Source organism: Heterodontus francisci, chromosome 3, assembly GCF_036365525.1.
Source record: "Heterodontus francisci isolate sHetFra1 chromosome 3, sHetFra1.hap1, whole genome shotgun sequence".
NCBI lineage: Eukaryota > Metazoa > Chordata > Chondrichthyes > Heterodontiformes > Heterodontidae > Heterodontus > Heterodontus francisci.
In genome coordinates, this window is record NC_090373.1 from 68,889,758 (window position 1) to 68,903,558 (window position 13,801).

The window sequence follows — 13,801 nt, forward strand, 5'->3', positions numbered from 1 at the left end:
CAACAGGGTGACCTCACCTCTCCTGTTTCTAAACTCGGCCCATACTACCTCAGTAGACGAGTCCTCAAATGTCCTTTCTGTCGCTGTAATACTCTCCTTGATTAACAATGCCACACCCCCTCCTCTTTTACCATCTTCTCTATTGTGAACTGTGAGGAAGATACTGATGGACCGGCTGGTGGAATGGGTGGACAAGTGGCAGATAAAATTGTGAAGTGATTTCACTTTGGTAGAAAGAATGAGGAAAGGTAATAAATTCAAGGAGCAGAGGGTATATGTGCATAAATCATTGAAGGTTGCAAAGCAGGTTGAGAATGCAGTCAAAAAAGCATATGGGATCTTGGGCTTTAATAAATAGGGGCATAGAGAACAAAAACAAGGAAGTTATAAACCTGTATAAAACACTGGTTTGGCCTCCAATGGAGTATTGTGCCTATTTCTGCACACCAGATTTTCAGAAGGATGTTAAGGCATGAGAGGATGCAGAAAAGATTCACAAGAATGGTTCCAGGGATGAGACACTTCAGTTATGTGGATAGGTTGGAGAAGCTGGGTCTGTTCTCTTTGCAGAAGAGGAGATTTAATAAAGGTGTTCAAAATCATGAGCAGTCTAGACTGAGTAGATGGGAAGAAACTGTTTCCATTGGCTGAAGGATCCAGAACCAGAGGACACCAATTTAAGGTGATTGGCAAAAGAAACAGCGACATGAGAAAATCTTTTTATACACTGAGTAATTAGGATCTGGAATGCACTCCTGAGAGTGTGATGGAGGCAGATTCAATTGAGGCCTTCAAAAGTGAATTGGATAATTACCTGAAGAGACCATTTGCAAACCTATGGGGAAAAGGCAGGGGAGTGGGCCTAAGTGAGTTGCTCTTGCAGAGAGCTGGCATTGGCTGCCTTTTGTGCTATAATCATTCTGATTCTACACACCCCTTGGCTGGAACCTTTTATTAATGAGTAGGTTAATTAAAGATTCCCCTAAAATCCATTTGCATGCTGACTATCTTTGCATTTCTATTTAGGGAAGCACGATGTTCAGTCATTCTTGTATTCTCTTTGCAGACCAAAGAAGTGCTAAATAAAAAGGAAAGGCTGGAAACTTGAGCCCTAAGTCTGCAGACATTGACACCTCTGATCCTGAGTACTGTGGACCAATACGCTCAATTGGAGAAGGATATCTACCTGAATCTACTGGTAGAAAGACAAAGTTTCAGACTAAGCATGACCCCGAGCTTCTGGTTGCTTGCCATTTCAACACAACCCCCTACTCTCAAGCCCACGTTTCTGTCCTTGGCCATCTGCAGTGTTCCAGTGAACATCAACGCAAGCTCGAGGAACAGCACCTCTTTTTCCGATTAGGCACTCTACAGCCTTTCGGACTCAGAAGAAGAAAAGAACACTTTCTCTGCACTAATGCTTTGTCTTTCACCACACCATTAACATACTCTGCCTTTGCCCCATGACCTCCTTGTCAGTCAATCTCTCTGGCCCTGTCCTATCACACGCCTTCCCTTTTTGTTCTCTTTCCCCCTCACCCCCACTTTACTTGCTTAAAACCTCACATTTTTAACCTTTGCCAGTTCTGATGAAAGATTAGACCTGAAACATTAACTCTGCTTCTCTCTCCACAGATGCTGCCAGACCTGCTGAGTATTTCCAGCACTTTGTTTATTTCAGGTTTCCAGCATCCACAGTCTTTTGCTTTTTATTTTATTGAATCTATTGGTAACTGTTTCTCCATGTCCCCTAAGTTTTTTTTTTCACTTATGCATTCTGCAATTAGCCAAATTAAGTACCTCAAATCAGATACTGTTGAATGTGTTTCAAGGAGCACCTTGCAGATAATGCTTTTCCTGTTGAATTTCTGCTGGGCTAGCTGAGGAACAGGAATGAAAAAGCTTGAAGCACAATAATTTGAACAAGCGTTTTAAGGGATCATGTTTAGTTTAGTGATACAGCACTGAAACAGGCCCTTCGGCCCACCGAGTCTGTGCCGACCATCAACCACCCATTTATACTAATCCCATATTCCTACCACATCCCCACCTGTCCCTATATTTCCCTACCACCTACCTACACTAGGGGCAATTATTAATGGCCAATTTACCTATCAACCTGCGAGTCTTTGGCATATGGGAGGAAACCCACGCAGACACAGGGAGAACTTGCAAACTCCACACAGGCAGTACCTGGATTTGAACCCAGGTCACTGGAGCTGTGAGGCTGCAGTGCTAACCACTGCGCCATTAAGTGTTAATGTTTGGGTAGAGGATCACTGTCGTTTATGCTGAAGTATTCATCTCGCTGAGTATTAATTGTGGAGGAGGGATAGAGGGAATTCAGCATGGATTGTATTGATGTCAGGCCAAAGATAATACTATTCAGAAATTTCTGTCTAAGAAAATTACATTGTCTGAGATTAATCTTTGTCCCAAGTAACATATCTTGCTATTCAAGGGGGAATGGCAAATCTGTGTTCCTCTTGTCAAATAATCAATTTCTGGCCGCTTCACTTTTGCATAGCAAGCCTCAGGTAAGTTCCAGGAGAGCAGCGGACAGGAGTCCAGGCACACCTGAGTTTGAGGAAAAAGTGGACAGTGATGTCACAGGAAAGCTGTAAGGTGATCGATTGGTGAGTAACTGCTGTTAGGGAGGATCTGTAAATAGCTAAAAATTAGAAAAAACTTGAAATTAAAATTTGTCACTACCTTATAATTAAGGCGCACAAGCAGATGGGAAAAGCTGGTGAGTCTACTGTTTTATTTGAAAGCAGTAAGGTTTAGAACTGAGGTATTGGTAACATGTTGGTAGGGTACATTAATAGTCGTAAGGTAGATTAATTTTGATAAGTGGACATCAAACAGCATGAGGGGAGAGAGCAGTGAGGCACAGGGAACAAGCTCGGTGAATATCTGGTGTGTATTTTCTTATTTTTTTTTTTCTCTAACATTTACTAAGTAGAAGCTGAAAGGCCAATAATTGGTAGGTGGTTACCCGTTCATTTTATTTATAACCATTTTATAGTGTTTAACTTGCGCCTTTAACACCTTGTGCCATGCGGGGACTCAGGACGCTATCCATAATACATGTGCAGAAAGTGTCACCAAATGCAAAAACTTGAGTCCCGAATCTTGGAACTTGAGGAGCAGCTGGAGTCACTGAGATGCATTTTGCAAGGATGAGAGATACGTGGATAGCACATTTCAGATCACACCACAGCTTGAGAGCAAAGGACTGGGTGGCTGCCAGAAAGACAAAGGACAAGGCAAGTAGTGCAGGAGACCCCGGAGGGCATCCACCTTCTAACCAGTATTCAGTTCTGAGTACCAATAGAGAGAGAAAGAGAGGGTTCCTCTGGAGAGTACAGTGAGTCATGACCAGAGCACCATGGGTAGCTCAGCTGTGCAGGGAGGGAGGAGAAAAGACAGGACAGCAATAGTGGTTGGGGATTCTATAGTTAGGGTATTATGACCAGGTGAGAAAGGGGTCTAGGGGTTCCCTTTCAGTCTTTGCCTGGTTTGGCCATACCGCGTTTTAAGTTTCCCCTCAGTGAATCCTTGTTCACCACCGTTCTCTAATTGTAATGGCAAAGAAATCAACTAGACAGTTTTTCTTAGATTTTAAACAAGAAAGGTGCAAGTTCATTAACCTTAAAACTCTAATGCGGTTAAAACTACTAGAAATACACAATGCAATCATGCATATACCATAAACACACGCAAATAGAGACAGAAAATGGGAGAATAAAGGGGAAAGGTTTAAAGCAAAAGCTGGAGTTCATTTTCTGTTTATGAATTAGATGTACAGTTTTTGATTGCAGTTAAATCTTGCAGTTCTCATTGGGCACACTTTCAAACTTGTTTAGCTGCAGGAGTCTTCTCTCGAGGTTTGAGTGGCTTCCGTGGATCCTCCTGGAACTTTGAGAGGGAGACAGTGGAGAGACCTTCCTCCTTTGTCTTTAAATTGCAGTTTCTGCTCAAAACTGTCCTGTGAGCACAATTCAAAACTCCAAGTTGGCCAGAAGGTTAGCCATGTGACTAACCGCTCCTGCAGTTTGTGGATTTCAAGCTCTGGGGGGGCGGGGGTGTAGTGCTGTCTCTTACAGACAAGATATGGATCACCGTTGCCCAGACCAATCTCTGTTAACTGAATCAGTGAGCAGTTCCCATTATCTTTTTTTTTCAACTGTCTTTTTGAATGCAAAATAAGCAGTCATGTTTCGGTGGTCTTTTTATTTCAGTCCAGTAACAATTTAAAATTGATGGTCCATATGACAAAATTAATATCTCACTTTGGCAGGTGTGGTTTTTGTGACATGGGGAACAGACAGCCATTTCTGTGGTTGCAGACGTGGTTCCAGGATGGTACGTTGCCTCCCTGGTGCAAGGGTCATGGATATCATTGAGTGGCTACAGAGCATTCTGGAGTGTGAGGGTGCATAGCCAAAGGTCATGGTCCACATTGGTACCAACAATATAGGTAGAAAAAGGATGAGGTCCTGCAGGCTGAGTTTAGGCAGTTAGGAAAGGGATTAGCAAGCTGGACCTCAAAGGTAGTAACCTACAGACTACTCCCAAGGCCACATTCTAGTGAGTATAGAAATAGGACAATACACCAGATAAATGTGTATTGGAGGGAGGGCTTCAGATTTTTGGGGCATTGGTACCGGTTCTGCAGAAAGTGGGACTTGTACAAGCTGGACCATTTACACCTGAACAGGACAGGGACGAATATCCTTGCAGGATGGTTTAAATTGGTTTGGCAGGAGGATGGGAACCTGAAGGCAATTTCAGACAGGACAATTTCAGGGCTAGCAATGGGAGACAAAAAATTAGTGAGTGATTCTGAAAGACAGAAGAAGCAAAAGTTGAAAAATGCAGCACAGGAATTTAAGTGTTAAAAGGTATTTATTTCAATGCAAGGAGTATAGCAAATAAAGCCAATGAGCTGAGGGCACAGATAGACACAGGGCAGCATGATATCTTTGCTATAACAGAAACTTGGCTTAGAGTGGCAAAAATAGCAGCTCAACATCCCTGGATAGAGTTTTCAGGCAGGATAGAGAGAATAAAAAAGGAGGGGTGTAGCATCATTGGTTAAAGAATCAATTACAGCTGTGAGGAAGGATGATGTGCTAAATGAAACCATATGGGTTGCACTCAGATAAAAAAGGGGCAGCCACACTACCAGGAGTGTACCATAGACCCCCAAATAGTGAGAGGGAAATAGAGGAACAAATATGTAGGCAAATCTGAGTGCAAAAACAATAGGGCAATAATAGTTGGGGACTTCAACTTTCGTAATATCAACTGGGATAAAAATAGTGTGAAGGGCACAAAATTCTTGAATTACATTCAAGAATTTTTTTTAACCAGCACATAAGCCCAATAAGAGGAGGCACAATTCTAGATTTAGTCTTAGGAAATGAAGCTGGGCAAAGTGATGAAGTAGCAGAGGGTGACCATTTTGGAGATGGTGACCATAATAGTTAGATTTAGCATTATTATGGAAGAGGAGTAAAAGTTCTAAATTGGGGAAGGCAAATTTTACAAAGCTGAGAAGTAATCTGGCGAAAGTGGACTGGATACAGCTACTTAAAGGAAAATCAGTGGCAAACCATTGGGAGGCATTCTAAAGCAAGATTGTACGGACATAGTGTAGACATGTTCCCACAAAGAAAGTGTGGTACTGCCAAATCTAAAGCCCCGGTTATCTAGAAGCATACAGGGTTAGATTAAAACAGAAAAAGAAAGCTTATGACGGTCACAAAAACTTAATACTTTAGAAAGCCGAGAGGAGTATAGAAAATGCAGGGGTGAAGTAAAATAGGAAAGCAAAGAGAAGCCATGAAAAAATATTAGCAGGTAAAATCAAGGAAAACCCAAAGATGTTTAATCAGTACATTAAGAGCAAGAGGATAACTAAGGAAAGGGTAGGGCCTATCGGATGTACAAGGGAACTTGTGTGTGGATGCAGATTATGTGGGCAGGGTTCTTAATGAGTACTTCCTCTTCACAAAGGAGGGATGATGCCAACATTGTAGTTATAGAGGAGTGTGAAATATTAGATTAGATACAACAAGCATAATGAGAGGAAGTACTGGAGGGTCTGACATCCTTGAAAGTGGATAAATCACCAGGGCCAGATGGATTATATCCCATGCTGTTATAGGAGGCCAGGGAGGAAATAGCAGATGCTTTGAGGATCATCTTCAAATCCTCACTAGGTATGGCGAGGTACCAGAGGATTGGAGGTCTGCAAACATTGTACCATTGTTTAAAAAGGATGCGAGGAGTCGACCAAATAATTATAGGCTAGTCAGTCTGATCTCGGTGGTGGGCAAATTTATTAGAATCAATTCTGAAAGATAGAATAAACTGTCACTTAGGCACTGATTAATCAGGGATAGTCAGCATGGATTTGTTAAGGGAAGGTCATGTCTTACTAACTTAATTGAATTTTTTTTGAGGAAGTAACAAGGAGGATTGATGAGGGTCATGTCATGGATGTTGTCTACATAGATTTTTAGTAAGGCATTTGACACACTCCCACATGGCAGACTGGTCAAAAAAAGTAAAAACCTATGGGATACAGGGGAATGTGGCAAGTTGGATCCAAAATTGACTCAGTGACAGGAAACCAAGGGTAATGGTCGAAGGATGTTTTGTGAATGGAAGGTGTTCTGCAGGGCTCAGTGTTGGGTCCCTTGATGTTTCTGGTGTATATTAACGATTTGGACTTCAATGTGGGAGGCATGATTTGGGAAATTTGCAGCTGACACAAAAATTGGCCATGTAGCATACTGAAGATAATAACTATCAATGGTTTGGTTGAGTGGGCGGAAAAGTGGCAAATGAAATTCAATCTGGAGACATATGAGGTAATGCATTTGGGGAGGGCAAACTAAGCAAAGGAATACACAATAAACAGGAGGATACAGAGAGGGGTAGAGGAAGTGAGGCCTTGGATTGCATGTCCAGAGGTTCCTGAAGTGGCAGGATAGGTAGATAAAGTGAAGGCATATGGAATGCTTTCCTTTATTGGCCGAAGTACAGAATACAAAAGTAGGGATGTAATGCTGGAACTATGAAAAAATCCTGGTTAGGTCACAGTAGGAGTATTGTGTACACTTCTGGTAACCAAATTACAGAAAATACAGAACTGCTCTGGAGATAGTACAGAGGAGATTTACAAGCATGTTACCAGGGCTTGAAATGTGCAGCTGTGAGGAAAGATTGGATTGCCTAGGGTTGTTTCCTTCGAACAGAGGAGACTGAGGGGTGACTTAATTGAGGGGTCTAGATAGAAGGGACAGGAAGGACCTGTTTCCCCTAGCAGAGGTTAGTTATCAGGTGAGACAGATTTAAGGTGACTAGTTGAAGGATTAGAGGGGACATGAGGCAAAACCTTTTCACCCAGAGGGTGGTGTGCGTCTGGAATTCACTGCCTGGAACAGTGGTGGAGGCAGAAACCGTCAACACATTGAAAAGGTACCTGGACCTGCACCTGAAGTGTTGTAACCTGCAAGGCTACAGATCAGGTGCTGGAAGGTGGGATAAGATTGGAGGGCTATTCTTACCAGCAGTGCAGACATGATGGGCTGAATGGCCTCCTTCTGTGCCGTAACATTTCTATGGTAAATCATAGGAAGGGTATAGACAACAGGTGTCAAAGCAATTGCAGGCCCACAATGGCGCTCTGGTGCACTTTGGAACCACGAAGGGCACGCTTGCGCCACAGAATTTTTTTTTTAATTACCTTTTTGCTGGTGGCCGCTTGCTATGCCACATCCATGGCAGGAGTAGTCGAGAGGAGCAGGCCTGATGCCTGCTCTGCTCAGTGCTACCCAATTTTCCAGTGATCCTAAAATGGGCACTAGGCCCCTCATTAGTATATGCAAGATAACCAGGCATCTTTCAGCCATCCTTGCAACACTGAAATTGGCCCCCGTTGCAGCCACGTTAAAATGGGTGCAATGAAGTCCAATTACTACCTCGGTTTCCCAAATATCTGAATTAAACTAAGCTCTCATTGTTGAAAACAGAATTGGAACAGAGGCACCTTCCTGAGATAGGCAGTTAACACACATCTAAATTAGCAAATTGTCACACTCATTAAACATGACATGGGAAGACAGTCAAGGCTGCAATTGTTTGTGAAGCTAACTTAAAACAACAGAAGAGTAACACAAAAAGGTAGCCTTCTGGGCTATAGTAGGGTTCACAACTGACCAACCAGAATGTTCCTAAAACGAATACCTCCAGCAGCTGGATCACCCAAGAGGGCCAGATAGGAAGTCCCCAATGCCACTGGCAGAAGGGTTACTGCTAGATGATAATGGGGTCAAACTGAACTTCTGTGGTGGGCCGCAAAACTGCTGTAGTGAATTGCCCACTTATACATACCATCCAATTTGAAGTCAACGGAATCGAAAGCAGATGGGGTGTGTAACTGGTAGCTGATTGTCCTGCCAGTTTTGTGGTTTGCCAAAGTTAAAATTCCACCTGACTCCGTGTCACCCCTATAATCCTGGGTTTTAGTAGCCATTGATTCCCTAGCCAGCGGAAAAGCCCCTGGGAAGGACAGCATTACCCCTGAAATAATCAAGAGTGCCAAGCCTGCTATACTCTCAGCACTACATGAACTGCTATGCCTGTGCTGGGACGAGGGAGCAGTACCCCAGGACATGCGCGATGCCAACATCATCACCCTCTATAAAAACAAAGGTGACCGCGGTGACTGCAACAACTACCGTGGAATCTCCCTGCTCAGCATAGTGGGGAAAGTCTTTGCTCGAGTCGCTCTGAACAGGCTCCAGAAGCTGGCCGAGCGCGTCTACCCTGAGGCACAGTGTGGCTTTCGTGCAGAGAGATCGACTATTGACATGCTGTTCTCCCTTCGTCAGATACAGGAGAAATGCCGTGAACAACAGATGCCCCTCTACATTGCTTTCATTGATCTCACCAAAGCCTTTGACCTCGTCAGCAGACGTGGTCTCTTCAGACTACTAGAAAAGATCGGATGTCCACCAAAGCTACTAAGTATCATCACCTCATTCCATGACAATATGAAAGGCACAATTCAACATGGTGGCTCCTCATCAGAGCCCTTTCCTATCCTGAGTGGTGTGAAACAGGGCTGTGTTCTCGCACCCACACTTTTTGGGATTTTCTTCTCCCTGCTGCTTTCACATGCGTTCAAATCCTCTGAAGAAGGAATTTTCCTCCACACAAGATCAGGGGGCAGGTTGTTCAACCTTGCCCGTCTAAGAGCGAAGTCCAAAGTACGGAAAGTCCTCATCAGAGAACTCCTCTTTGCTGACGATGCTGCTTTAACATCTCACACTGAAGAATGCCTGCAGAGTCTCATCGACAGGTTTGCGTCTGCCTGCAATGAATTTGGCCTAACCATCAGCCTCAAGAAAACGAACATCATGGGGCAGGATGTCAGAAATGCTCCATCCATCAATATTGGCGACCACGCTCTGGAAGTGGTTCAAGAGTTCACCTACCTAGGCTCAACTATCACCAGTAACCTGTCTCTAGATGCAGAAATCAACAAGCGCATGGGTAAGGCTTCCACTGCTATGTTCAGACTGGCCAAGAGAGTGTGGGAAAATGGCGCACTGACACGGAACACAAAAGTCCGAGTGTATCAGGCCTGTGTCCTCAGTACCTTGCTCTACGGCAGCGAGGCCTGGACAACGTATGCCAGCCAAGAGCGACGTCTCAATTCATTCCATCTTCGCTGCCTTCGGAGAATACTTGGCATCAGGTGGCAGGACTATATCTCCAACACAGAAGTCCTTGAAGCGGCCAACATCCCCAGCTTATACACACTACTGAGTCAGCGGCGCTTGAGATGGCTTGGCCATGTGAGCCGCATGGAAGATGGCAGGATCCCCAAAGACACATTGTACAGCGAGCTCGCCACTGGTATCAGACCCACCGGCCGTCCATGTCTCCGTTATAAAGACGTCTGCAAACGCGACATGAAATCCTGTGACATTGATCACAAGTCGTGGGAGTCAGTTGCCAGCATTCGCCAGAGCTGGCGGGCAGCCATAAAGACAGGGCTAAATTGTGGCGAGTCGAAGAGACTTAGTAGTTGGCAGGAAAAAAGACAGAGGCGCAAGGGGAGAGCCAACTGTGCAACAGCCCCAACAAACAAATTTCTCTGCAGCACCTGTGGAAGAGCCTGTCACTCCAGAATTGGCCTTTATAGCCACTCCAGGCGCTGCTTCACAAACCACTGACCACCTCCAGGCGCGTATCCATTGTATCTCGAGATAAGGAGGCCCAAAAGAAAGAGTAGCCTACTGCCAAGGCTGATTAAATATAACTAATTGTCATGCTATCCAAGTAAACAAGCTTTGATCAATTAATCTTTTGAAATGAAATTAACTTTTTTGAGATATTGTGGTGTGAATGTCTGTCTGTGGGTGGAATTTTATGCTCTCCCCTGGGTGAGTTTGGGGGGGGGGGGGCGGGGTGGGGTTGGTGCCATCATCCCGCTTCTCCGGAAATTCAGTCCAGGACAGGAAGGCAATTAGCCCTGTAGTGGGCGGCCCGGTTGCCACGTGGGAAACGGAAGGAAAAAAACCATGCTAGCTGCTTGGATGGTGGGGGAGGGTGCAGGGGAGTCCCTTGTTCAAAGGCACAGTGCCTGACAAGGGACCTAGCATCAGGAAGGGGGGGCCCCACTGAGGGCTACCCCCTGCCTGTAATGTCGCAAGACCCCTCCCACTCTTACCTACCTGAGGCTCCAGCGATGCTCCTTAGTCTCCAGTAGGCGTAGCTACAGCAGCAGCCACTGCCTCCACAGTGATGCTACAGCTGCCGGCCTCTGGCTGGCAGCTCTCCAACAGCAGGACTTCTGACAAATGGATCCTAAATCCTACAGAAGGCCCGCCACTGTCCACTTAAGAGCCTGAATGGCACTAAATTCGGCATCTCTTCCGGAGAAGAGGTGACGCCAGGAATCTCTGTCTGTTTCTCCTGACGTCGAGACCTCCGCTACCAGCATAAAATTCCCCCCCCCCCCCCCCCCCCCAACCTGTGTATGAGTTAGGATTAAAGCTGAGCGCTGGACTCTGAGGATTCAACATTATAAATACAACCCTTTGGTGCCATCAACACTGACTGCTGTAGCTCTCTCAGACCTGCCCTCTGTTCCACTTTTAATGGTTATACCTTGACTTTGCACCAATGGAGAACAACATTGCAATTTTCCAGGCCCATAGACCATGCTCCTAGAAATCCCCAAATACATATATTGACCAGGTTTGCACCACTGAGCAGGGCAAGCCTCTTATGCCTGGACACAGACCCTGTTGAAAACAAAGTTGGCACAAAACCAAGAAAGTTTTTTTTTGTCCCCTCTGCACCTGGCACATAGCATGTTAAAGGGCTGAAATTGTACTGGTAACACAGCTATGTGTTTAGACTTTTTTTTTTTTTGCAGACAAACTTGTAATATGCCCAATTAAGGGCAGCAATTGGTGCCGGGGTGGGTTGGCCATTCACAGGCCTTCTGCCCCAAACTAAATTTCGGCAGAGGTGGGATGACGGTGCCAACCCCAGCCCCACCCACCCCGCCATCATCCCAGCTGGGGGAAGAGCAAAAGTAAAAAAAAAACTGCAGGTTTCAAGAAATCTGAAACAAACAGAAAATGCTGGAAATACTCCGCAGTTCTAGCAGCATCTGCAGAGAGAAAAACAGTTAACGTTTCATGTTGATGACCTCTCATAATGTAAGATCATCTTTTTCCACAGATTCTGCCAGACCTGCTGAGCATTTCCAGCATCTTGCATTATAAGATATGAACTTGGTCAAATTCAAGATAAAACTTTAGGATGAAAAAACTTTGATGCTCTAAGTGACAGACAACCATTTTACATCCTTCTGTTAATAGATGAAAGATGTGTTAGCCAGCTTCATTGTATTCTTCAAGATTGTACAAGTAACTTTCTAACCTATTCCGTTCTTCCAGTCGCCTCTGTAAATGGTTTCGCTCTTTTCCAAGTTGCTTCAACTCTGTCTGGCAGCAGTGGAATGTGGCCTGAAAAATCAAATAGGTTTAACGAAATCTATATAACTCAGTCTTGCACACATTTGCAGAGTCACAGATTTTGAAGCTATCACATGTCAAATGATAGCTCAGGGAATAACTACTCCAGAGCAGTACAAGTTCATTGGGTGAAAAATCATTATTGGCTCAAATGACCATATATCTGTAAAGTGGTTAATCAAATAGCAGATTAACTTAACATTTCAAGTAGGTATTACAAAACTGTGCAGCGCAACACATTTTTTTTTTTCAAAGCTACCAGGCAGTACCACAAAACTAACCAAAGAACTTCTACAGAAAATTTCGTAACACTGTTTTTGATGCCATTCAGTTTCTTCCTTCAGATTATTTACAGCCAAATTGGTTACTTAATGATGGGAAAGCTTTTCCCCATATGGGCCTGTACTGAAAATTTCAGCTGGACTGAGCAATGTTGTTTTCCAGCAGTTTATGTGGGGAACATGTTTATGTGCAAGATATATCATTGGAGTTACTGGCACGTAGGATGGCCTTCAGATTTGGCATGCAGCAGCCAGTACTTTGGGAGGTGCACAAGCTCAGTGACTTTGGGCAGCAGTAGCGTGCTAAACAGTGGAAAAGCAACAAAAGTATGCTGACTGTTTGACTCGTGTAGGCAGCACAGAAGCTGTGCTCCTCTGGGGTTTATGATTGCCCTAGGACCCCCGCCCCTCTGCAATTGCAATCCCACACCACTCCTCACAATGTATTCTGCTGGCGGTCGACCTGACCATATGTTGAGGCCTCAATCCAGTACCTTGAAACTCTCATGTACAGCCCAGCTGAAGTAGAGCCTACATTTCTGTACTGCCTCCCCAAAATCCAAGTATTAGAAATTTACCTCTAATCTACAGACCAATCACCAACTGCAACTACAATATTTGTCCAAGCATAACTATCGATATATCGCAAAGTCATCAACAACAGGCCACCAGAAAGAACTTTGTGTATTCTATTTTATTTATACAATACACTATAGCGAAATCTCAGGTAAAATTCATCTTCTGCACACCAGGAGCATAGCCCTTATGATTTTCCATCCTTCAAAATCGCAGATTTGGAACATTACCTCTACATTATACAAAAATTCACATATGGGAATGTGTTCTAAAGCTGTAGCAAACATGGGAAACTGACATACCATATAACATCATCTGAATTACTTAATGCACAACCACCTTGGGCTGAATTTTATGGGCCCACTTGGGACAGGCTGGGAGGCGGGAGAGTGAGCAAAATGATGGGGGAAGGCATTGGAAGGAGAGTGTGATGTCTTCTGCCGCCATGCCATATTGCCAGTGGCGGAGTAGTTGGTGGCTCAGACACTTGCCGGGAGGCCAATTTATTTTCACTTAAAAATAAGAAATGCTGGTAATACTCAGCAGGTCTGGCAGCATCTGTGGAAAGAGAAGCAGAGTTAAGGTTTGGGGTCAGTGACCCTTCTTCGGAACTGACAAATATTAGAAACAAAGTGATTACTGACCACGCTGGCCGCCACTCACGTCATCAGGCTGCGCCGCGGTGCGCGCAGACGGTCTCCTGCTCTCTGCGCATGCGCTGCGTTCTGGCTTGCCAGGACTGGTTAGCGCATGTGCCGATGATGTCATCGCGTGACGTGTGCATCTTTGGGCAACGTGCCTGGTCGGCCTCTGCGCATGCGCTTTATGCAACGCCAACGGGTATTCACGCACGCGTCGACCTTTGGATAA

The 13,801-nt window shown here is 44.7% G+C and overlaps 1 protein-coding gene across 4 annotated transcripts in view; it reads right to left on the reverse strand.

Moving 5' to 3' along the window:
• The window catches only part of LOC137356957 (structural maintenance of chromosomes protein 6-like), a 204,418-nt gene that overhangs the window by 69,487 nt on the left and 121,130 nt on the right, over positions 1 to 13,801 (reverse strand). For all 4 annotated transcript variants that reach the window (XM_068022873.1, XM_068022867.1, XM_068022850.1 and 1 more), the window contains one exon: positions 11,980 to 12,065. In XM_068022873.1, coding sequence (XP_067878974.1) covers positions 11,980 to 12,065 — 86 coding nt within the window. The remainder of the gene's footprint in view (positions 1 to 11,979; positions 12,066 to 13,801) is intronic.